The sequence below is a fragment of the Phalaenopsis equestris genome, unplaced genomic scaffold (assembly GCF_001263595.1).
Source record: "Phalaenopsis equestris unplaced genomic scaffold, ASM126359v1 Scaffold000370, whole genome shotgun sequence".
NCBI classification, from domain to species: domain Eukaryota; kingdom Viridiplantae; phylum Streptophyta; class Magnoliopsida; order Asparagales; family Orchidaceae; genus Phalaenopsis; species Phalaenopsis equestris.
This window is the reverse complement of record NW_018164812.1, coordinates 59,295-82,199: the sequence shown is the minus strand read 5'-3', so window position 1 is coordinate 82,199 and position 22,905 is coordinate 59,295. Positions and strand designations below refer to the sequence as shown.

General features: G+C 37.2%; 1 protein-coding gene across 2 annotated transcripts; it reads right to left on the bottom strand.

Annotated features, from left to right (window-relative positions):
• Positions 1-1,024: 1,024 nt before the first annotated feature.
• Positions 1,025-22,325, bottom strand: LOC110026393 (reticulon-like protein B9). Of its 2 annotated transcripts, none has more exons than XM_020727310.1 (5): positions 22,028-22,325; positions 4,408-4,588; positions 1,658-1,799; positions 1,501-1,570; positions 1,025-1,409 (listed from the first exon to the last, which is right to left on the bottom strand). In XM_020727310.1, exons 1-5 carry the CDS (start codon positions 22,143-22,145, stop codon positions 1,240-1,242), a joined length of 681 nt encoding a protein of 226 aa, XP_020582969.1. In that variant the 5' UTR covers positions 22,146-22,325; the 3' UTR covers positions 1,025-1,239. The 2 variants fall into 2 exon arrangements, with proteins under 2 accessions (XP_020582969.1, XP_020582970.1); XM_020727311.1 differs by having other exon boundaries at positions 1,251-1,426.
• Positions 22,326-22,905: the final 580 nt, after the last annotated feature.

Genomic DNA, 22,905 nt, shown 5'->3' with positions numbered 1-22,905 from the left:
GATTTTGGGAATTTTTAGGATGTGAAAAGCATTTTGGTAATTTTGGAAAATTTATGGGTATTTTGAAAATTTTGGGGTGTTTTTGTCAATTCAGATGATTTAGAATGGTTTGACATGATTTTTGGGTAAAAAAATTACTATTTGAGTCATTTCTGGAATTTTAGGGTTCCAGGAGCAGTTTGGAAATTTTAAAAAAGTTTGGAGCTAAAAGACCAAAATTGGTTATTTGGGTAGGATTGAAATCTATTGAAGGTACAAATCACAAGATTACCCTATTAGAGCAATGGGACCAAGGGGAAGCTTACTTTGGATCCTTTATGTGTGGGTCTTAGCCACCCTAGCCAAGGGCTAAGAGCTTGGGGACCACCCACATGAGTTTCCAAAGGAGCAAAAGGGAATAAGTTCAATGGGTGTGATTTTGGGGTCATAGGACAAGGGGAGAGTTGTGATGTGCTTAAGTATGTGGAAGACAAAGCCCTAATCACCCAAGGCTGCCCTAAGTCCAAATAGTCTTATGGGCACTCATCCTTTGAACCCTTACATGTCGGTCTCAACCTTCCAAGTGCGGAAAGTTTATTTTTCATCCATGTGGGTTTCAAAGAGAGTAAAGAAGTGGTTTGAATTTCTATGTAGGTGGGTTCCATCTCTAGTCTTCTATGATAGTCAAAAAGAAAGTTCTATGGCTAGATCCTAAGCACTAAGAGGAAGAAAAAACCTCACCAAAATTGAGGTCAACATCTAATTTATGCCCAAAAATAGGGATTAAGCTTTTCCTCTGTAGTTTTATCATAAATCTAAGAGATGGGACAAAAAAAACTCAATGTTTACTCAAAGAGTTTTTTCAATGGAATCGGAAATCTATGATATTTGGAAGATATCTTGTGGAATGTAATGTACGGTTGGTCATCACAAAAATCGCATTCTATAAATCCGCAAGAATCAATGGAAGGCAGTAGAAGGTTTTTCCTCACAAATAAACTTCACAAGAATCAATGGAAGGGAAACAATTTATCTTTAACACACCTACCTCATATAACATTATGTAATGTTAATTTGTGAAAATATCCAAATACATATCATTTGCACAGTAATATGTACATAAATGGCTAAGCACATAGTAAATAATAGAATAAATCTATAAAAACATCTCTCAATATTCAGAATATGTTGTCATCATATAAGGTGCTTTCACGTCTTGAATCAGCATAGCCATTTTTTACAGCTTCCATATTGAACCATTCATTTATATTTCTTCTCTTTAATAGGACCTCGTGGAATTCTATTAAGAACATTGGTATCAATTTTATGAAAAAGTATTTTGAGGTCACGGCTACCCTTCAATGCCAAATGATCCACTTCTCTTTCATAGCGCTCATACAAGGCAGGAAGTATCTGAATACCAAGATAACCTGCCAAGTAGAAGTGACTATTCACTATTCTTACCTTTGAACTTAGTAAAATTCATGCTCGGATTAGCATATTAAAGAGGAATAACATTACCCAAGTACAGTAGGTTTAAGGAGCTGAAAAAGCTTCCTACTACTGATATCACCCAAAGAGAAGAGATTGCCTTGCAGAAAAAATAAGTAATAATGATGAAAAATCATCATAAAAAGAGAAATGATCAAAGAGGTAGTTAGGAACATATAACATATACCAGAAGGAAAAGTCTAATATCCCTCCCCATTGCCACGTTTTGGAAAATGACTAAGAACCGACTCAGCCTAGCATGGAAATAGTTTGCAAACTCTCTGAAAGTCCTCTCTGATAAAATGATTTCTGGGATGTTCGGTGGGTTCCTGCGGGAAGATTTTATTCAGCAAAATTATTTTAACAATGATACACTATGAGTTGAATTATTGATTAAATATAGATACATGTTGATGGGAACATAGAATCATCTCATTTCTGTCATTGCATTTTTCCCTATTAATGCCCTCGCTTTAAATAATGATGTGACAGTTTTTTTTCTAATGTGAAAAAAATAGTGTGATAGTGCATGTCTTACTGGCAATGCTGAGTTTGGAAGACATTAATGTGTGAAGTCTTATCCATGTATTGTAGAGATGCAAATTCAAAATATCATACTTGTGGCTTATAGATCATAATAAGGATATAAAAGCTTGAACTCGTATCAATCAAAATATTATCTGTTTTAAGGAACACATCTCATGATTTGTCCAGTAGTTCAATGGATGATACTGGATTTTGCTATAATGTTAGTGTCAAAAAAATATATGGTTGTAGATAGGGGTGGGATTGTGGGCAGATTGGTAGGTGTGAGTTTTGTGGCTATGTGTGCATGTGGTACTTTCTGTGAAGGTCACCCTCCTATAAGTAGCCCTATATGAATAATTTTGATTTTCAAGTTTTCTCAAAATTTCAAACTTAATAATAAGAATGTCTCAATATTTAAGAATTATGCTTTACTATACAAAATGGATTTTAAAAGCTATATTGCTCAATGAAAATATGTTTTAATGATTATTTTATAGAGAACTTAGAATAGTATTAAGCAAATACAACTCTAGAGGTAGCTCCCTTAGCATAGCATTTTATTGCATGAGTCATTTAATCTCTTCCCTCTAACTAGTGTATCGTTGTAATACCATTTTCATAGTATATATCCATATTCATCAAGATATTATTCAGTTTTAATATTGTTAGTTATATTGTTTTAGTGAAACTTCACAAGAAGGCCACCAATCATATGGGTAATTTGGCATAAGAAAATTTAACATTAGAATTCCTTATTTACCAAAGAAAGAATATTGAGATAAGACTAAGACTGCTACAGGAAGGCTAGTTAACTAAGCGAAATGATAAGACCCCATAAGTTCTTTGATATAAATCTCATAATATCAAATATTTTTTGTATAATGATTGATGTTTTGTTAGAACCATAAAAAATTAAGCATGTTTATATTTGAGCACTTGCAAGATATGTGGTCTTTCTAGAAGTTTACAGCTAGAGAGTAAAAATATAAGTATTGCCATGACTAAAAAATGATACTTCCATGAATAAGAATTTGTGTTGTAATTGAGATAGATTAAAATGTATTCAAGGCCCAGGCCTAAACTCTATGATCCAAAATTAAGCACATCTTAAGCTTAGTACAAGTACAACAACTAAGAAAAAAAGAAAAACTATGTATGAAAAACTTAAAAGCATAATGTACTGAGAATAAAGGAACCGAAACTAAAGCAAACATCAAACTATATTAAAAAAGCTTATACATGTGAACAAAATAAGAAAATTATTCTCATACTAAGTGTGGAACTATTTTCAAGGTTGATCGTTCCTTAGTGATGAACATTCATGTCATATGCAAAAGATTCATTTCAAAAGCACAAAAGTAATATAAAATGTTTGGTAATTATCATTTTTTGCTTTGGAAGAAGACTATACAGCCTTAAAAAGCTTCCAAAGTGTATTAAGGAAATACTAGGCCAAACCAATAAGGACGTTCAGTTTCTTATTCATTGAAAACATATTTTCAAAATTACGATTTCATTTTCAATCTCTTTATGTGAAATTGAAACCATGACATTAGTCTTCGTTTCAAGATAATTTATCGAGCTTCAAGTCAACATTAACTTTGAACTAATCTCAATTAATGTTCGAACTAAAAAAATTTATAATTTTCTAAAACATACTTTCTAAATCAAGCAATTGAATGGGACATAAATTTAAAAGTAACTTCGATACTTATTCTTTGATTTTGCCAATATGGAAACATGGAGCATGATATTCTTTTATAGAGGTAAAGATATGTTTTGAGCCCACTATACCATGTTAAATTACTATATAGAAAGAATATTGTTTAAAGAGCTCCATGTATACAATGCATCAAAAATTTCAAAACATATATTCAAAATAACAAAGCAATATATAGCAACACTAAAAAACATTACCTTTCTCAAGGAAATTTTGACCGTCTTAGAATTTACACACAAATGTCCCTTTTATTATCATTTCAGTGTTTCAAAAGTGTATAATGCAATATTTTATTGTGTGAAAGATCTGATGTCACATTTCTTATAAAAGTATATGATTTGGGTTAATTAACCAAAGAGTCAGATATCAAACAATGATATGTTAACAAGGCCTCATTTTACTATGCTTTTGGTAAGGCAATGTTTTATTTGTTTCATTTTGAGTTCTTTCGAGTCTTTTTTTATTTCAGTATAGAATGTTCACTTAGGAATTTGAGATTGTTTTACCAAAATATTACTTTAAGAAAAAAATATTTGAGAAAGTGATCAGAATAAGGACTTTCACATGGATAAAACCCAAAATGAAATATTTTTCAGTTATTAAAGAAAACATTCTCAATCATATAAAGTCTAAAAACAAGAATAACATCAATGCTAAATATTTTGTTAAATATTTGATTGAGAAAATACCGATCAAGCAGAGCAGCTCCATTAGACCAAATGAAAATCAGAAGCATCGCAGCAATTAAAAGTTGGCAGAGGAGAGTAAGAAAATGATACTCCACAACTTCGAACAAAAACCAGGTCACAGTGACTCCAATAAGAATGGGCCCAGATAAATGCTTGTTTCTCCATAGCACAATATCAGCAACTAGAGAAACAAATTAGAATTCATATTCATGCAATTCAAAAAGAATATTTCTTTATTAGCAGAAGCTGGATATATTTATATATTAGAAAATTGAGTAATTTTATAATAAAAGGAAGTTTCAATATCATTTAAATTAGTCAGGATTTCATTATGTTGTCAAAGATGCCTGAAATTTTTCTAGAGTTTTCTACTATATAGAATTAAGCAAGTAGAGTAACATATAGATTTGATAGCATATAAAATTGTTGGCAGCCTCTTCCAGAATTGTGCTTTTAGGCCAGTTGGATATTAGATTTAAAAAGATTACCAAAGCTACAATTCTCCAGTATAAGTTTCAATAACTCTAAACTTATCATCAATATATAGCATATATAATCTCAGCATCAAATTGTTGTTTTTACATTACAATAAGAAAATCATGAAAAAAAAATAAAGTTTATTTTCAAATGAATTTGGTTAGATTTAGTAGTAGTTTCAAGTAAATTTATATATTACCAAACAAACAAGTATGTCTATATATGAATGTAGGTGTGCACGTGGCATATGTGAAGTAAAGTTTAAGCTAAGTTAGAAATTTCAAGCTACTTATTTTGGATTTGGAGCGAACTACTTTTGATTTCAAGTCTAAGAAAGGTTCAAGTAACTATTTAGAAGGTTTTGAAGTTCCACAGATTATTATCAGCTGCTTTCGTATCGTAATTTTAATTATCCTTTTGATTTCAGCATGAAATATGTAATGTATTTTCAACTTCAAGTTTCAATTAATTTCACTTTCATCTTCATTATTGATGTGTCATCAAGAAATTTTTATCACCTAACATGAATCTCGAGGTATTTTTTAGCAATAAATGTTTTAGATTTAAATTCAAGATCAAATAAAGCCCTAATTTTAACAAGTTTATAGTCAAACTAACCGTCTTGACAAGATGAACATAATGATACCAAAATTGGTTCGATCTGGGTCCAATCTTAGCCCAAATCAATCCATTGAAGCACAATTAAAAGTTTTCAATCGTGAAGTGAATTGTCAGAACGACTCCAAATTTGACATTTATAATCAAATCAAACAACTCAACCAGAGAAATTCAACGAGTCTATACTCGTTGAATTCTGATGTCATTAAGGCACCCAAATTGTTAAAAAAACTCATATGATCAATGGGGGTCAATATGCAATGTTCAATCAAGTGGTTGGGTAAGTTATTTGCCAAAAGATCAAAATGCTCAACTCTCAGAGGCTATAATTAACCCCCTCTCTTTTAATTGAAAGGGAGGACTAGAAGTGATTACCCAGTGATAACTTCTGACTTTTGTAGCCACTGTCCACAGTCGACTACTATTTAACCACCGTCAACCACTGTTTGTCGCCGTTGCTTGTCATCGTCGACCACCTACCATTGACAACTCTTGGTTGCAAATGTTGTATCTCAAAAACATATGTAACAAATTGAATACACAACAATAACTTTCAGACTCTATAGCAGCCGACCACCATCGACCACCGTCGGTCGTCACTATTTGTTGTCACCAACTGTTGATCATTGGTGACAACTGCTTATGGCTGTCATAGCCAGAATATAGTGGCCTAACACCTATATTTTTTTCCATGTTTTATAAAGACAAAAGTAATGATCAGTAAAAGAATGCAGCCCATTCTCCCTAAGAGAAGGGGTCCAGGCACAACTTACAGCCTCTGTGGCCAATTTATGTTCTTGTTGTTACTAATTATGACCTATGTGACTAACTGATAACATTGCAATTTCAAGTACAATTTCTGTGGCAAATTGAAAAGATTATGGTTGCCAATTATAGTCTCGGTGGCCAATCATCATTATTACAACCACTAACGATGGACTTTGTGACCAAATGCTACTTTCATAGTTTTTGACTACTACATCAGTGACCGACTGCTATTCTTGCAGCCACCGACTATAGCCTTTGTGATCAGCTACTACTGTCATAGTTTCTAATTAAACTACTACTGTCACATTTTTCAACTACAGTCTCGTTGGTCGACAGTTGCTCGTGCAGCCACCAATTATGACTTTTGTGGTCAAATAATATTATCACGGCTTCCAACTATAACCTCTATGGCCTATTTTTGCTATTACACCCACTGACTATAGCCTTTGTCGCCAACTTTTACTATCACAGCTTCCAACTATGACTTGTGTAGTCAACTGCAGCTATTGAAGCCACTAACTATGATCTTTGTGACCAAAAACTACTATTAAAATTTACAAATATAACCTCAGTGGTTGACTATTGTTCTTTTAACCACTGGTTACAGCCTTTGTGACAAACTATTACTATCACGATTTTCAACTATAGCCTCTATAGCCAATGGTCACTATTGCGACCACCAACTACAACCTGTGTAGCTAACTGCTATTGTTAGAGCTTGTAACTACAACCACTATGGTCAACAAACGCTATTATATACACAAATTACTGCCATTTGTGGCAACTCCTATTGCTAAGTCTCTAGCTATGGCCTCTAAAGCCAGCTGCCACTATTGCAGCCACTGACTACAGTCATTATGACCAACTACTATTTTTGTAGCAACCACCAATGACCTTTGTGGCTAACTACTGCAATTACAGCCAAGAACCAGATTTATTGTAGCCCAATTATAGCTATTATAGCTAAACTACATTTGACATTAACAACTTTGTAATTTCAACTTCTCTAATTCAGTAGGGCAGTGGGACATATGTACTTACATTACACTGTAGATTGTTTTGACTAGGAGGGCTTCGTGATTTTTTCCCTTTCTAAGTTTTTTTCCACATAAAAACTATGGTGTCTCCTCCTACTATATTACATTTATCTTTGTGTGATTGATCTTCAAACAATGCTAAAATGTTAAAATATCATTCTACCACCTTGAATTTTTTGAAACGTAGAAATTATAAATTTGAGTAATTTATGTGTAAATTTATAGCAAATAAGCTTCAAATAATCATTGAAAATATTTTTTAACATTAACTTTTTTGGAGTTAAATAAGAAAAAACGTTTATAATTTAATTAAAAGAAAAATACCTGCAAATAAATGTTTTATCTTATAAATTTCATTATTTTCAAAACCTTTATTACCCAAAAATTTTGAAGTAAATATGTATCAAGTAAGTATCATTATAATAAACAGTATGCTGCTGAAAAAATTAATCTTTAGAAAAGATTAGAAAATAAAATATCTTCTATATGCTTAAATAACAATATATTATTAAATTTTATTATCCTACATTATCTAGCACTCAACAATTGGCATTTGGTTAAATAGCAAATATATTATTTTTTATTAGGTGAACATATGATGCAAGAAAGATGGTTCATTTGTTTTCAACTATTCAAAATTGAAGGAGAATGAAAGGAGTAATGCATGGGAGACATCGCAGGAGGAGGTAGAGAATGATGTTGATAAGTGAGTTTTGTAGTAGTTTAGCTGGAATGGGAGATATTTGTTGGGTGGTGCAATCAATGGAAGGTTGTATGGGTTAGAGACATTGGAGGCATGGATTTCTCTATGACACATGTAGGTGTGAAAGAAGGAAAGTTTAAAAATACAATAAATGCACATGAAGGAAAGAGAGGCTGGGAAGGCAATAACCAATAAAGGAGAGCACTAATTACAATAAGATTTTGGACAATTGTTGTAGGACTTCGGGTAGGCAAAGGTTGGGAAATGGATGAAGAAGCACCATTTATGCCTAATTAATGACAAGAGTAAAGGCATGTATTTTGCTTTATCATGAAAGTAAGCCATTCAGGTAAGGTAGTCTTCAATTAATTTAATTTCCTCGACAATTTTGAGAAACTAGAATATAGAATTTTCACCACAAACTTTTAATGTTTGAATGTCTTTGAAGAATGAAACATGATAATGATAGCAAATTACATACATCCCTAGTGAACTTAGCCCAAGCATCACGAGATGATGTGGAGGATATTACAAAAGTAATGACTAATTTAGATGGGCAAGTAAACATGGAGTAAGAAAAAGTTAGTCTTCTTGTGGCCAAGGGGCATATGCAGAGTTAAAAGGGTTTTAACGCATAAAAATTGATGACAATAAGAGGTTATGGGATGATTGATGTAGGGATTAAACCTAAGCTTTAAATGAAGTGTAAATATTGGGAGTGAACTATATTTTAATTTGGGTGGCGAGATTGGGGAAGACCAGTAGAGGGAGATTATGGTGAGGGTGATATTAGTTAGATTGACACCTTCAGCCATATGAAAGGGAAGATGGCCTACTCGTTGAAGTATGGATAAATTTAACTTGTAATTTGTACCAAATTGAATGATTGTAAGTACAATATTATAAATTATATGACCAAAGGTAGTATAGAGATTTGATTAGTACAATCTTAAAAAGATAAAACATTAAGAAATTCGTGAATGATGTGATTACATGGTGGTAACTACACTGAGAGTAATACGCATTGATGATGAAGAAATATTAAATGTTTGGTGTCAAAGTAATCTTAGAATTCCCTATGTATGTAATTCAGAACATCGATTATCTAATGGGTTGTTTCCAATGAGCCCTCACAAAAGCCCATTTTCAAATCTGACTTGAAAATGGCAAATGCATATCATACTAACCAATTGAAAATATGAATTGAAATTATTATTTTTAGAATTGAACGGACATTGAACCGAGGGAACGAAAATTTTGTTTAATTGTTCAATCAAAATCTAACCAAAACATGATAATTTAAATGTTATCAAATGTAATTAAGAATATTTAAATAATGTAATATTTTGAAAAATGATGATAAGTAATAACAATGTGTGGGTGTGTGTGTGTGTTAAAAGGTAAAACACATATACATGGAACAAGTTCTAATGATATTGCCTTTTATCATCATCTCTACAATGCAATTTCTACTAAAATTAATTCAACCTCTCTGAATTTAAGACTTGGGTGACTCAATCAAAAGTTTTTATATGTTAGTTCCAACAAATCAAATTTTGAAATACTATTAAACCAATGCGAGGATTGGTAGAAGATTCAACCGGTTCAACTACTGATTTCCGTACAAGTTTCACTACAATGTTTGAAAACACTAGCACAATAAAGGGTTTTGGGTTTCTTCACATTTTCTTCTATTTTATTCTATCCAACTAATATTTGTCGAACATTAAAATTATTTTTTTAAAATATAATAAATAGAAATATATAATATTAAATCAAACTAAATTCATATAAGTTCTAAACACATATGGGTGTTGTTATTGATACAATCTAAGTGATTCTCATGCATCATTGATATGTCACTGGCAATTATATGTAGCTCAAATTAGTGCTTGATGCAAAGTTTAGATCTCAAAGCATCCAAATAATCAAGGCAGAAACTTCCTAAACAAACTCAAAGATTATTTGAACTCCATTATGGATAGACTTAAAGTAAAAATGAGCATCGTCATAAGAAAAACACAATATTTCAAAGAACACATTGATCTGAGTTCAAATAAACATAAATTATACAGCCATAAATAAAGTTAGAAATTTTATAAGCCTGCTAGATGGATTAAACAATTCTAAATTCCATATGTGTTGATGTGAAAAGTGTCCATGAATCACACCTAAGGAAAAGAGCACGATAAATGAAAAAGAAAAGATGAATAGTGAAAAATTGAGTGTTTAGAGAGCTTATTCTCATGAAAGGGTCCTCTATTAATAGGTATTGGAGGTACCCTGGATACATATATAACCTTTAGCCCTTTTCCTATACAAAGAATTCTAAGGGCTCAAAGGTCATTTGCATAATATTTTTAAATGTTCCAACAGATGGATTATTGGTCGGCAATTGCAATCTTCACTCATCGCTCCTATGCTTATTCATTCGGCCTTGACGGGTCGAACCATGTGGAGGTAGTCCAAAAGTCTCTTGGTCAAACTTATTTATAACTAGCTTTGATACCTCTGACTCGCCTACCTAATTTTCTTGACAATTGACTGCCCTCCGCTTGACTCATTTTGTAGATATCATTTATTCAAATATCCTATTTGTCAACTAGTTAACTAGACGAATGACTAGTCAAAGCTCTGGGACATTCTTCCTGCCTCTGTGTCTATCTCTCTCTAGGCAAATTTGATTGTTTTATTGGCTACTTTTTGAATACTTTGATCGACTGGCCCACCCCATTTTGTTGCGTGCTCATGTTCTGCCTTGGGATTCGTGTGGACACGATCTTATCACATATATCTAGTTCCTCAACTTTAATACTTTTTGAAAGCAATAGCTATGATAAAAACAAAAAAAGTTTAAATACAACATTAAATGCCACATTAATTCTTGAAATCAGCATTTAATAATTAAGCTTCTTGGATTTATGTGCACTGCCCTTTTATAAATAGGTTGTCTCTAGTGGCTTTTTTCTTTGCATTTTTTCCCTGCTCAGTGCTTTGGTGATTCTCTGTAGAAGGCATTTTCATGGTGAGTGGTAAGAGGAGCAATCCCAGTGAACCATCAAATGATATTTTGATGAAGGCCTTTGGGTTGCCGACTCATAAAACCCGTCCTTCAAAAGTTCCCGCTAAGAGTCATCAGCAAGAAGGCAGCTTGATTGGTGAGCACGGAAGACACCCTGATGGGGGGTGAACCTTCTAAGAAGAGAAGAGTGTTGCAATTAGCCTAGCCATCACTGGAACATGGCGGTGATGAAGGGGATGATTCATCTGATGATGTTCCATTATTTCGTCGGAAGCCCGACAAGGACTCCGTTGCCACTCCAGTTGGGGCACCAGCCAACCTTAGCAAAAGAGTAATGAAAGATACCTGGCAGGCTCCTGAAATCATGTTGCACGAGGAAAACGCTGTAGCTGGCCCCTCTCAGAATGGGGAGATGAGAACTGCGGACACTCCAACCATGCCCGATGAGAGTTTCTCATCCCTGGTCTGGTCTAAGGTAGATCGACTCCTTTGTAGGAGGAGTTTGACAGTTACTTCTTCTGCCTAAAATGGTCTTCTTTTTCCTCACTGTGATGTCTCTTTATTTGTGAGCGGATCCAATTCCTATTATTGACTCGTCGAAGGTCGTCGAGGGTAGGAGTCAACTCTTGGGAAGGCAACAGAGAACACATCGGTGGACATCAAAAGTGAGTCGACTGAACTTGTGGTTTGTCACATGGACAAGACGGTAGAATTCTTTTCCAGTGAGGTCAAAGCTTGAAGGATAGCCGAGGTCCAACAAGAGGCTAACATACACGAATTGAAGGCACAACTGACCATTTCTGATAAGCTGACAGTGGAGCGGCTTGATCTTTAAGTCAATATTGAAACTGAGCTCCTCCAAATGAAGACCATGTGTTTGCGTACGAACCTGGTGGACATGTGAGAGGCTTGCTCAGTTTCTAGGTTTCAAGCCGAGGTGCATAGTATTGATAGGTTTAAATTAGGTTAGGTCGAGTCTTGTACAGAGTTGTTGAGGCGAGCACACTTGCACCTCTGACAGCCGATGAGCGGTTGTAAATTCTTTTTTATCTACATCAATATAAGTTTCAATTTTTGATCTGCGTGTTTTTTGTTTATGTGGATACTTTAGTCAACTTTCTCTCTCTCTTCTTTTTGTGATATGACACGGGATTAGTGTTCCCCAGGTACAGTTTGTAGTGCTTCAGCTCCATCATGGACGCAATAAAAATAAATGGTTCGGGCCCTTCTGCAAATTCACTTTTTATCTTTGCTTTCTTTGATCGTTTCTTTTCTCTTCCCTCCCCTCCACCACAAGCCACTCCTTATTGCTTCTAAGTACTTGGCTAGAAGTTTGGAAAAGTACGCGCATCAAAGCATTTGGTGCTATCTTCGGATGAAGTTTCGAGACTTCAGAGGCATAATGTTTAAGAGGATGGTATAGTAATGGAGGTTCCAAGCCAAACGACCGGGCGACTGATGATTATAGAGGGTGACTTGTATAGTACCGTGATCAAGTCATTCAGGGTCTTTGTCGTCCTCTCTACTGTGAGCTCCGGGCCATTTTGAATCATTGCGGCATTATTCAGACACAGTCGAATTGGACTACATAGCGGTGGTGATGACCTAAATCACAGGAGTTGTTTTATGACGTGTTTTCCTTCAGGGTCGATCAGGAAGGCTATGTGAACTTCACCTCGAACATGAAGATTAGATTTATCAAACCAGGAGGACAGGGTAATGAACTAGACATTAAACTTCCTTCTGGTGTCAACAAGAGATTGGGGGATTCTAACTCTATCGTGTGGGAAGCCCTACAAGCGGCAAAAGATCCCTCTCCAAATATGAGGCTTTGCAATGCCTATTGAAGGGAAAAGCCTTTTCTTTGTCCAATACACTTGCGAAGACATAATTAACAAAGTTTTGAACCTTTGTAAGTACAGGTGATTGACTGGAGAGTTGTGGGACACCTTAGATGACAAGGAGTCAAAGTAAGGCGGTCGAGGCTTCCACTAAGAAATTGAGGGTGAAGAAACTACTGGAGGATGAGAAGGTGCCCCCAAAGAAGAACCCAGGTTTGGACCTCCTTATTTCTACTTTCAAAAAAACTGTCGTAATCTAGTGGATTTTGACTATTGAGCTAATTTTGTTTGAGAGAAATCTATGACAGATGATGCTGGCAGCAGTGACATTGCAAGTCCTTCCGTTCTACAGCCTGATGTTACGTCTATCCCAAACGACGATTCAATTGGGGCTGAAAGGGACCCCTGCTCCAACACATCAAGCTTCATTAGCCTTGTTGAGAGGGAAAAAACCAGTTGGTCCTCTCTTGACCTGCATCGAGAGAGGAGCAAGTTCCTAGCCAGAGCATGCATTATGATGAAGCAGGCTTCAGGTCTGAGCCCAATCTAGAGGCAGTGACCTCACTCCATACATCTATCTGAGGCGGTACTACTCCTCGCACCAAGCCAGAAGGTAGTTCAATGGTTTTTAATGGATTTCGGCGAAGAAAAGGGATGGAACCCATGGACAGTGAGAGCTTTCCCTTTGCTTCCCTTCTAAAAGGTAAGAATGATGGGAACCCAATGTGGGAGGATAGGCCAAATGCTTTTGTCTTGCAGGATTCCCATTTTGCTCTCATTGATCTGCAGCAAGATTGGTTCCATCATGGCCTGAGAGTGGAGTCCATGCCTCAGAGCTTGTGGACACCCTATGGTCCAAGAGTTTCAAAGATAAATTGGATGGCCTTAGCCCCCTGGAGTTGTGACGTTTGGTTGACAGGTACCAGCTATTGAGAATGGCTTCATCCCACTATCTATCCAATTTGTACCTTAGCATTGTGGCAAAAGTGGCACGGGCAAGGAAGAGGGCGAAAGTTATAAAAGAGCAACTGAGAAAGGCCTTACAGCAGGCGGACAATGGTTAAGCTCGCCTTGCAAATGAAGATGAGAACTTGGTGGGAGCTTTGGAATGGCTCATGCTGAAAGAAAATGGCAACTCATCATTGAAGGTCGCCTTGTCAGTCCCAGTCGAAGTGCATGCCGAAGAATGGGTGAACCAGTTTAGGCTCAGTTCATAGTTCGCTACTAATCAATTTGTTCGATTGGGAATGGTCAACCTCAAATATGCGGACTTGAGCAAATTTACCAAGTTATTGTCGACCCCGTCTCTCTTAACCAAGAAGCCATCTTGGGGTCCATGGGATTTGGTTGAGGAAGGTGGTTCCTCGACTTCACATCTTTGAAATTTGATGGCAAGAGGCATTGGGCTCCTCTCTTTTTTCTTTTTCCTCTCTTTATTTGAAGTGTACGAACTTGTAATGAAGATTAATAAAACACTTGTAATGGAAACCAATAGAAATGAACTTTTGCTTGTTTTTCCTTCATATTTGTCTTACTTGTGTCTCACATCTTCCTCTATCATTTGTTTTTCTGTGATGATGAACTCAAGTGTTTTTTTTTTCTCCCCTTAACTTTGATCATTCATTGGGTGGAGGTTATTTTTTAGGTTGCTCACCTCGAAGGGGAGTTCTTAGATAGCTCACCTTGAAGGGGAGGCTTCAGGTTACTCACTCCAGAGGGAAGGCTTCAGGTTGCTCGCCCTGGAGGGGGCTTTAGATTGCTTGTCCTGGATGGAAGTGTTTAGGTTGGCCGCCCCAAATGGGTGGCTTTAGGTTGCTCGACCCGGATGGGAGTTTTTAGGTTGCTCACCCCTGAGGGGAGTCTTTAAGTTGCTCACCCTGTAGGGGAGTCCTTAGGTTGCTCGTCCCAGGCTCACCTCGAATGGGAGGCTTTATGCTACTCACTCGAGAGGGTAGTCTTTAGGTTGTTTGCCACCAAAGGGGAGTCTTTAGGTTCCTCGCCCTAAAGGGGAGGCTTTAGTTTCTGATTTCCCTAGTCTCTTAAACCAACTTAAGAGATATGGGCATTTTCGAATCCTGTGAAAGAAGTTATACGTACAATTTGCAGTTTTAGATTAAGAAAGTGTCAATCATTGCTCTCTTTCTTATCATGATAATTTGAATTCAATACATGAGATTTTTTAGTTTCAAGGAAAAACTTTTTCAGGTTATCTCCACTTTAGATCTTGAGTATGTCGTTGCCCATATAGGTTTTGAGTCTACAAGCTCCTAAGGAAACCCTTTTGGAGACGATGAACTGTAGGGTCCACGTCTAGTGAAGCTTATCGACTGCTTATCCTCAGGCTACTTGATCGACTTTTTGGAAGACGAGGCCTCCTGGTGCAAAAAACTTCTCTTTTATTTGTTTATTGAAGTGTCATTTGGTTTCCCTTTTAACTTTCTCTTGGCAAAAAGCCTAACTGACATGAACATCTTTGGCCAAGTTGAGCGCGAGTCTGGCTCCTTCTTCATTGGTTTGTCGCCACTCTGCTAGCCTTTCTTAATCAAAGGCAAAGGCTATGGCGGTTCATTGGCTGTGGTAATTGTACTCGACTGGTTGCATTGCCTCCATGTCGTGGGATAACATAAAAAGATTGTGACCCATTGCCATTGAGGAAGTCATTCAAATGGCCCAAAGTACCAACGACAGAAGATTTGCCCCTTATTCCTTTGTTCCTTTGACCTTTTTCCTTATGAGGTTTAGTCTAACCTTTTTGGTCGTCATTCAAATGGCCCAAAGTACCAACGACAGAAGATCTGCCCCTTATTCCTTTGTTCCTTTGACCATTTTCCTTATGAGGTTTAGTCTAACCTTTTTGGTCTCTTCTGCCTAACCGTTGTTGTGGAGATGGTGCACATACATAAATTTTAAATTTATTCCTTGGTTCATGAAAAAGCTTTTAACACCCCGATCGACGAACTGGGTGCCATTATTGGTTGTGAGAATTAGTGGAAGCCAGTGTCGATTATATAGTTTAGTCCACATAAAATTTTGGACCATGGTTACGGTGATTTGGGTGAATGCATTGGCCTCCAACCATTTTGAGAAGTAGTCAATGGCAACTAGGAGGAATTTATGTAGTCCCGTGAAGGATGAAAAAAGTTCAAGAATGTCTAGCCACTAAATGGCTAAAAATCAGATACTTATTATAGGTTGTAATTACCGAGACAGCTGATGCTGCAAAGGGCCATATTTCTGACATTTTTTTCATCCCTTTGTGTATTAATTGGTGACTTTGACAAGCGTAGGACAAAAGTAACCTTAGATTTGTACTCAGTAGGCCAACGTCTTTCCTCCAGAGTGGTTCCCACATTTGCCCGAATACAATTTTCGATTGACGTCCTTGGCTTCAGCTTCTCCTAGGCAACTTAAGTATAGCAAGGTAGCGGATCTTCTGAAGAGCATCCCTTTCATGATCATGTATTGGGCTTTCTTGATCTTAAATTCTTTAGGTTGGTGACCTCGTCTGTCAATTCTTTAATTTCAAGAAAATCGATGTAAGGGTCCATCCTGCACTTTGATTTTTCAGTGGACACCTCCTTGCTTCAATTTCTTCGATTGCCAGCAGGCCCAATCATTAGGTTGTTTGGCCCCCAATTGGGGACATTTGGATAGGAGGTCAACTAACGAGTTTTCTTCGTGTCCGAAATGATTGATTTAAAAGCTAGTAAAACGTCTGATCTCTACTTTCGCCTTAGCAAGGTATTTTGTCATCACCTCATCTCAAGCCTCAAATGCCCCATTGATTTTATTGAACATGAGTTGTGAGCTTATTTTTGCTTGAATGTACGAACCACCCATGTGATATATCAGTCATAGTCCAGCAAAAAATGACTCTTACTCTACCTAATTGTTAGTGACATCAAAATCCATAGCGATTGAATGATAGTAACACTCACCAGATGCGCTTCTCAGTGTGAGACCCAGCCCCGAGGCTCTTGTATTGGAAGCTTCATCTGTATACAAAATTCACATACAATCTTCGGTAGAAGTTCCTTCGTCTGGTTTGAATGGCTTGACGAAATCCGCTAAGAAAACAACCACCAATGGAGCTCTGATCATCATTTGGGGGATGTAGGAGATCTCGAACTTGCTTAGCTCCACGGTCCATTTGAGGAGTCGAACCAAATGCTCTGGGTGAGTGAAGACTACCTTGAGTGGGTGATTGGTAATGACCAGAATTGGATGTATTTGAAAGCAGGGTAACATGATGAAGGCAAAAAGTTTGTTTTTTCATGATAGGGTACTTTTGGCATTCCTCAGGACATAGCTAGTGTAGTAAACATGGAATTGTTTGCCCAGTTCTTCCCAAACTAGTAACAAATTGACGACCTCCGACCTGACTCCAAGGTAGAGAGAGCTCCTCACTCGGCTTTAAACTCTGCAGGAGTGTAGGTGAAGCTAGGGAGTCAATGTACTTTCTGAATACTTATTTGCACTTGACAGTTCAATCAAAATGTTTGGTCTTTCTTAGGACATTAAAGAATCTCAGGCATTTGTCGCTCGACTTAAAGATGAATCGGTTAAGACCGGCTATTCAGCATGTTAGCTTTTTACCTCTTTCGTGCTTTAGGGAGAAGCCATGTTCAGTAAGGCATGCACCTTTACTGGTTTTGCCTCGACACCACCTAGAAATTTTTTGGTTGAAGAGCCTAAAATGCACATCAGGGGATTCCAATTCATGTAAAATTTTCTGCGAGTTCAAATGTTTATTTTAGGTTTTTATATGTTATTTGGACACTTTACTTTTTACTTGCACAACATCTACATACACTTCATTATTTCTTCCATTTTATTTAGCAAAAAGTACATTTATAAGTTGCTAATAAGTGGCCCCAACATTTTTAAGCCTAAAGGGCATCACATTAAAACAATACACTCCTCAAAAGTGATAATACACTCCTCAAAAGTCATAAAACCCATTTTTTTTCATCGGCGGAGTGCACCTTGATTTGATGATAGCTAGAGAAAGCAACCAGGTAGCTCATCACAGAGTGTTTGACCGCTGAGTGCACCAACACATCAATCCTCGGCAGTAGGTAACTGTCCTTCGAGCAGGTGGCATTTAGGTTGATGAAGTTAACACACATATTTCATTTCACATTAGACTTTTGCACCATCATCACATTTGACACCCACGTTGGGTAATGCAATTTTCGGATGTAGTCAACTTCCAGTATGTTTTTCACTTCTTGGATCGGCCTGGCTAGAGTGGCAGCCGAAGATCTCAACTTCTACTTGGCTGGCCGAACAGTGTGATTGATGTTCAATCTATGGAATAAGACATCTAGGGAGACTCCAAACATATTGGCGGTGGACCAAGTGATGACGTTTCAATTCTCTTGAAGTTTTTGGACGAGAAGTCCTTTGACCTGCAATCAAAACCTTGTTGAATAGAAAGAATTTACTTGTCTCCTTGTCGGTGGCAGGGACTTTGAGGGTGGTCTTGCTGGTCTCGGCCGACCTCTCGTCGGCTCTATAGGTAGAGTGATTCTTGAATGACTCTAGTCACTGCTTGAAGATAACATGTCCTCGATTGCTCCAGGTCTCCCCAATTAGTAATGATCTTCCCATCTTCTGGGAACTTCACAACCACATGGTAAGTAGAGGCCACCACCCAAAAATTGTTTCGCAACAGTCGAAAGAAGATGGCGTTCTACGTGGGCGGAGAGTCGAATAATAGGAAATCTTCGGACCTTGAGAATTGGTGATCCTCATCTCCCCAAGTGACCATCAGCGTGAACATTACAGGGCTTCCTTCCTCCCCCCATGAAGCCAAAAAGAGGGTCGGATAGTGCTTTCATTGGTTGTGCCTTCAGATTAAGTTGTTGAATACAATTTTGAACAAGATGTTCTCCTAACTTTCAATTTCAATGAGTATACTTCCCACTTGGTAGTCGTTAATCAAAGTCATATTGACAATTGTGTTGTTGTAAAATTAAACTTTCGTCGGCAGGTCTCATTGGTCAACGTGACGGGCGGATGTGTGGTCCTTCAGAGGTGAGGTTTGTGGTGCAAAATTATCCCTACCATACTCTTTTCAGGCTTGATTGTTGGGAGAACTCTCCGCCTCCTCCGAGTATTGCTGGTATTATACCAGCAATCCAGATGGAGTTAGTTCAAACATCTCATCATTCGCTCCACCAGTTGTCTTGGCAGCCAAAAAATTTTTCAACTTCCCGACCTTGATCAAGTCTTCAAACAAGCTTCTGAGGAGTCTGCACTCTTCCGTGTCATGGCCGTGGTCTCTATGGAAAGCACAAAATTTGTTCGGGTTTTGGGACAATCTTATGGCCCTCATTGACCAAGGTTTCTTGAAGTAATCCTTTTCTTGGATGGCTTCCACCAGTTTGGCCATTGAAATTCATATGGGGTTCATTTTGAGTTTTTCTAGTTGGGTTGTCGGTCACTCATTGGGGTGAGCCAGTTGTTACCCAGGGTATTGAGACCACCTATCTTGACAGTTGTTCTTCCGACTCTCTTTATCGTCGTTTTGCGGGTCACTTTCGTAATGTAAGTGAGTAGGCTGACATGGGACGTCCTTCACCTACCAAGCATCATCTATCGATGCTCTCTTCTAAGATTGGGCATCAACGATTGCCTTCCTAGCTTCTTCCCGATTGTTAAGGACTAACTCCTCATTGGCAATATGATGATTAGCCATCTCTAGCAGTTTTTCCATCGACTTTGGTTCGCACAAGCACAGAGCATATTTGACATGCTCGTTCTTTACTCCCTACGTCATGGGGGTTTGCACAATCATAGGTTCGATATTTTGAATCTTCATCATTTCCCACTGAAATATATTGATATACGAGCGAAGGGTCTCTCATTCTTTTTGTTTGATCAGTAAGAGAGCTTGAGACTTCTTCTGTGACTTTTGTGCACTGATAAAATGGGCTATGAATAGTCATTTAAACTTGAAGGAGGGAATGAATCCTACCGGAGGAGCGTTGAGCAAACAAATGGGCAGCTCCCTCAACGTAGTGAGGAACATAAGGCACTTGAATGCGCCAGTGATCTTGAATATGATGACTGCCAACTCGACAGTGGCTACGTGTTTGGCCAGGTCGGTGAGTCGTTTGTACAAATTGAGTTGGTATATTTGAACTTCTCAAGGGGTTCAGCCTCAGAAATATTTTAAGAGAAGGTGTTTTCCGCGTGGCGGAGGGCTGTGGTCCACATGGTGTGATTGCTCTCCATCAGGGTTGATCCGATAATGTCCTGGTAATGAAATTCATCACCCTCATCTACTATTGGTTGGGACATTTGACCATTGGGTAACGGCTCATCTCACCTGTCATTGGTTGTTGCTCTGTGCCGGGGTTCGCGCCTTGGTGATTATATTCGTGTTGGTTCAGGCTTTGCAGGTTTGGCCTCCTCTGGCCAAGGATTCTTGAAAGGCACCCACCATCCGTTCTCTCACATCTAGCATCAACTGCTCTATCATCTCAATTACTTGTTGCATAAAATCTCTCTTATATCATCCACATCTACATGGTTTCGTGTTTCTTGGGCGGCTAATTTTCCACTGCGCTATGATCCTCTTCTTGTGTGTGGCATGAATTCACGCTCACCGTACCTTTAAGAGTGTTGAACACAAGAGTTTCCAGGAATCACACCCAAGGAATAGAGCACGAAAAATGAGAGAGAAAAGATGAACATTGAAGAAATGAGTGTTCAGAGCGCTTTTTCTCATGAAAGGTTCACTCATTTATAGATATGGAAGGTACCATGGATACATATTTACCCTTAAGTTTTTTTCCTATACAAATAAATCTAAGGGCTGGAAGATCATTTGCACAATATATGTAAAGGTTCCAGAGGATGGATTATTGGTTGACAGCTACAAACTTTGCTCATCACTCCTATGCTTGTTGGTTCGGCCTTGACGGGCTGAATCATGTGGAGGTGGTTTGAAAGTCTCTTGGTCGAACTTATTTATGACTACAACTAGGGCCGCTGACTAACCTACCTCATTCAATTGATGATTGACTTGCCTCAACTTGACTCATTCAGCGGATGTCATTCATTTGAATATTAAGTTTGTCGTCGAGCTAACAAGGTGAATGACTAGGCAAAGCTCTGGATGTTTTTCTTGTCTCCGCGTCTATCTCTCCCTAGAAAAATTGGATTATTTTATTGGTTGCTCTTTGAAAACTTTGACCGAGGGGTTCACCCCATTTTGTTGCGTGCTCATGTTCTGCCTTGGTATTCATGCTAACACGGTCCTGTCACACAATATGCTTTGGCCAAAAATGAGCATCTTAACGAGATAAATCTAATTAGCCCATTCTCAATCAGTTTTGACATCATTGAGACAACATGTCCATAAAAATGAAGGATCAAGTCGATCAATTCTAACCATTCCATGGAGTGTTCTCTTTTTCAATCAATATGACAAGGATGCTCCTTCCACAATACTATAAATAATCCTTATTTTTACATATATAACGATGACGAGAGATTTGTATAATTTAGAAGTTTATATAGCTCTACTTGTCAACATCTATTGTTTGCCGCCTACCATCATCAGCACCAAGTAACAATAACTTCCAGCGTTCATCATTGTCAACAATTCAACAATCAGTAAACTTTTTTTATCTTGAAAAAAAAAATGGAAATATTAATTTCTTTATTAATGTCGCATAAAACCTAAACACCTATGTAATGTAATTAATACAATCTAAGCTATTCTCATACATCTTTGATATTCCACCAACAATCTCATTAGTCTAAGAGCATATTCTGATTCAAATTTAAGCTCTAAAAAAACTAAACATTCAAGTTAAAAAGTTTTAAAAATTGCCTCAAAGATCATTCAAACTCCATAATTAGAAAATAATAATATTAAAAATACCTTAATCCAAGTCTAAAATAACTTGAATAAATTACTTATAAGTGTGTTAAGAAATTCCTTAATATTACTTAAGAGACAAATTAACATCTGAATTTCATCAAAACGATTGTCTTGACAAGGAAAATCCAACTAGCCCAATATCAATTAATTTTTAGAACTAATAAGATAAACAATTTTCTATGAGAAACACATCAATAGTCCCCCCTTTTTTTCCCAAAAACAGCCAGGAAGGGAAAGGAAGAATGAAAACAGAACCTTTTCCTCCGCCGAATAGCTGGTGAATGGTCCGCCGCCGTCCAAAGAGCTTCCCGTTGCTAGTCTTCAGCTGCCGCTCGTCGTAGCTATAGCCGACGGAGAAAATTCGCGGCGGCATTTTTGCTCGCTCTTTTGCTTGACGGCTTTAATTAATGGTCTAGGTAGAGGGGATATGCCGGACCTGCCAGTTTAGGCTTCTTTTATGGAGGCGCGATCGGGTGCTATGCTTCGAGGGGGAGAAGAAGAAAGGGATTGCTTTACTGTATCGCCGGGGTTAAGTTGCAGGCTCGCTTCATAGTTGTTGTTACTATTAATGATATCGGCGGCAAATGACATCAAGATTTTATTATGATTTCAAAATATGTTAAATTATTCAGTCTATATAAATCATTATTTTAAAAACTAAAACTTTTTTTTTTTATTTTCTTTGTACTAGATATTTGATCATACAATACCTAATCTAATATTATCATATAAAAAAAATAATGTTATTATATTTTATTATATGTTACATTGAAATTTTATGATAAGAGTGTTCAACAAAATATATAATATTTGATAGTTAACTTTATCATAAAACAACATAAGCAATCCACATCTCTATCAAGTTAACCTGTGTTCAAATAATATTTTGAAGAGTATATTTTGGGTTTTGTATACAAAAAAATACGTCAGCACGTATCTTGGTGCAATCCAATAGCAAGGGGAGAAAATGACAAATGATGGGTCAGATGCTCGGTGGAGGGTTGAGCGATCGTCTGCAATTTGAATGCAAGGTGATTGGTCAGACGACCGATGGTGGTTCGAGTGATTAGCTGCAATCATGTCGATCACGAATCCCAAGACAAGATATTCAAGGATCAAATCACCTAATGATC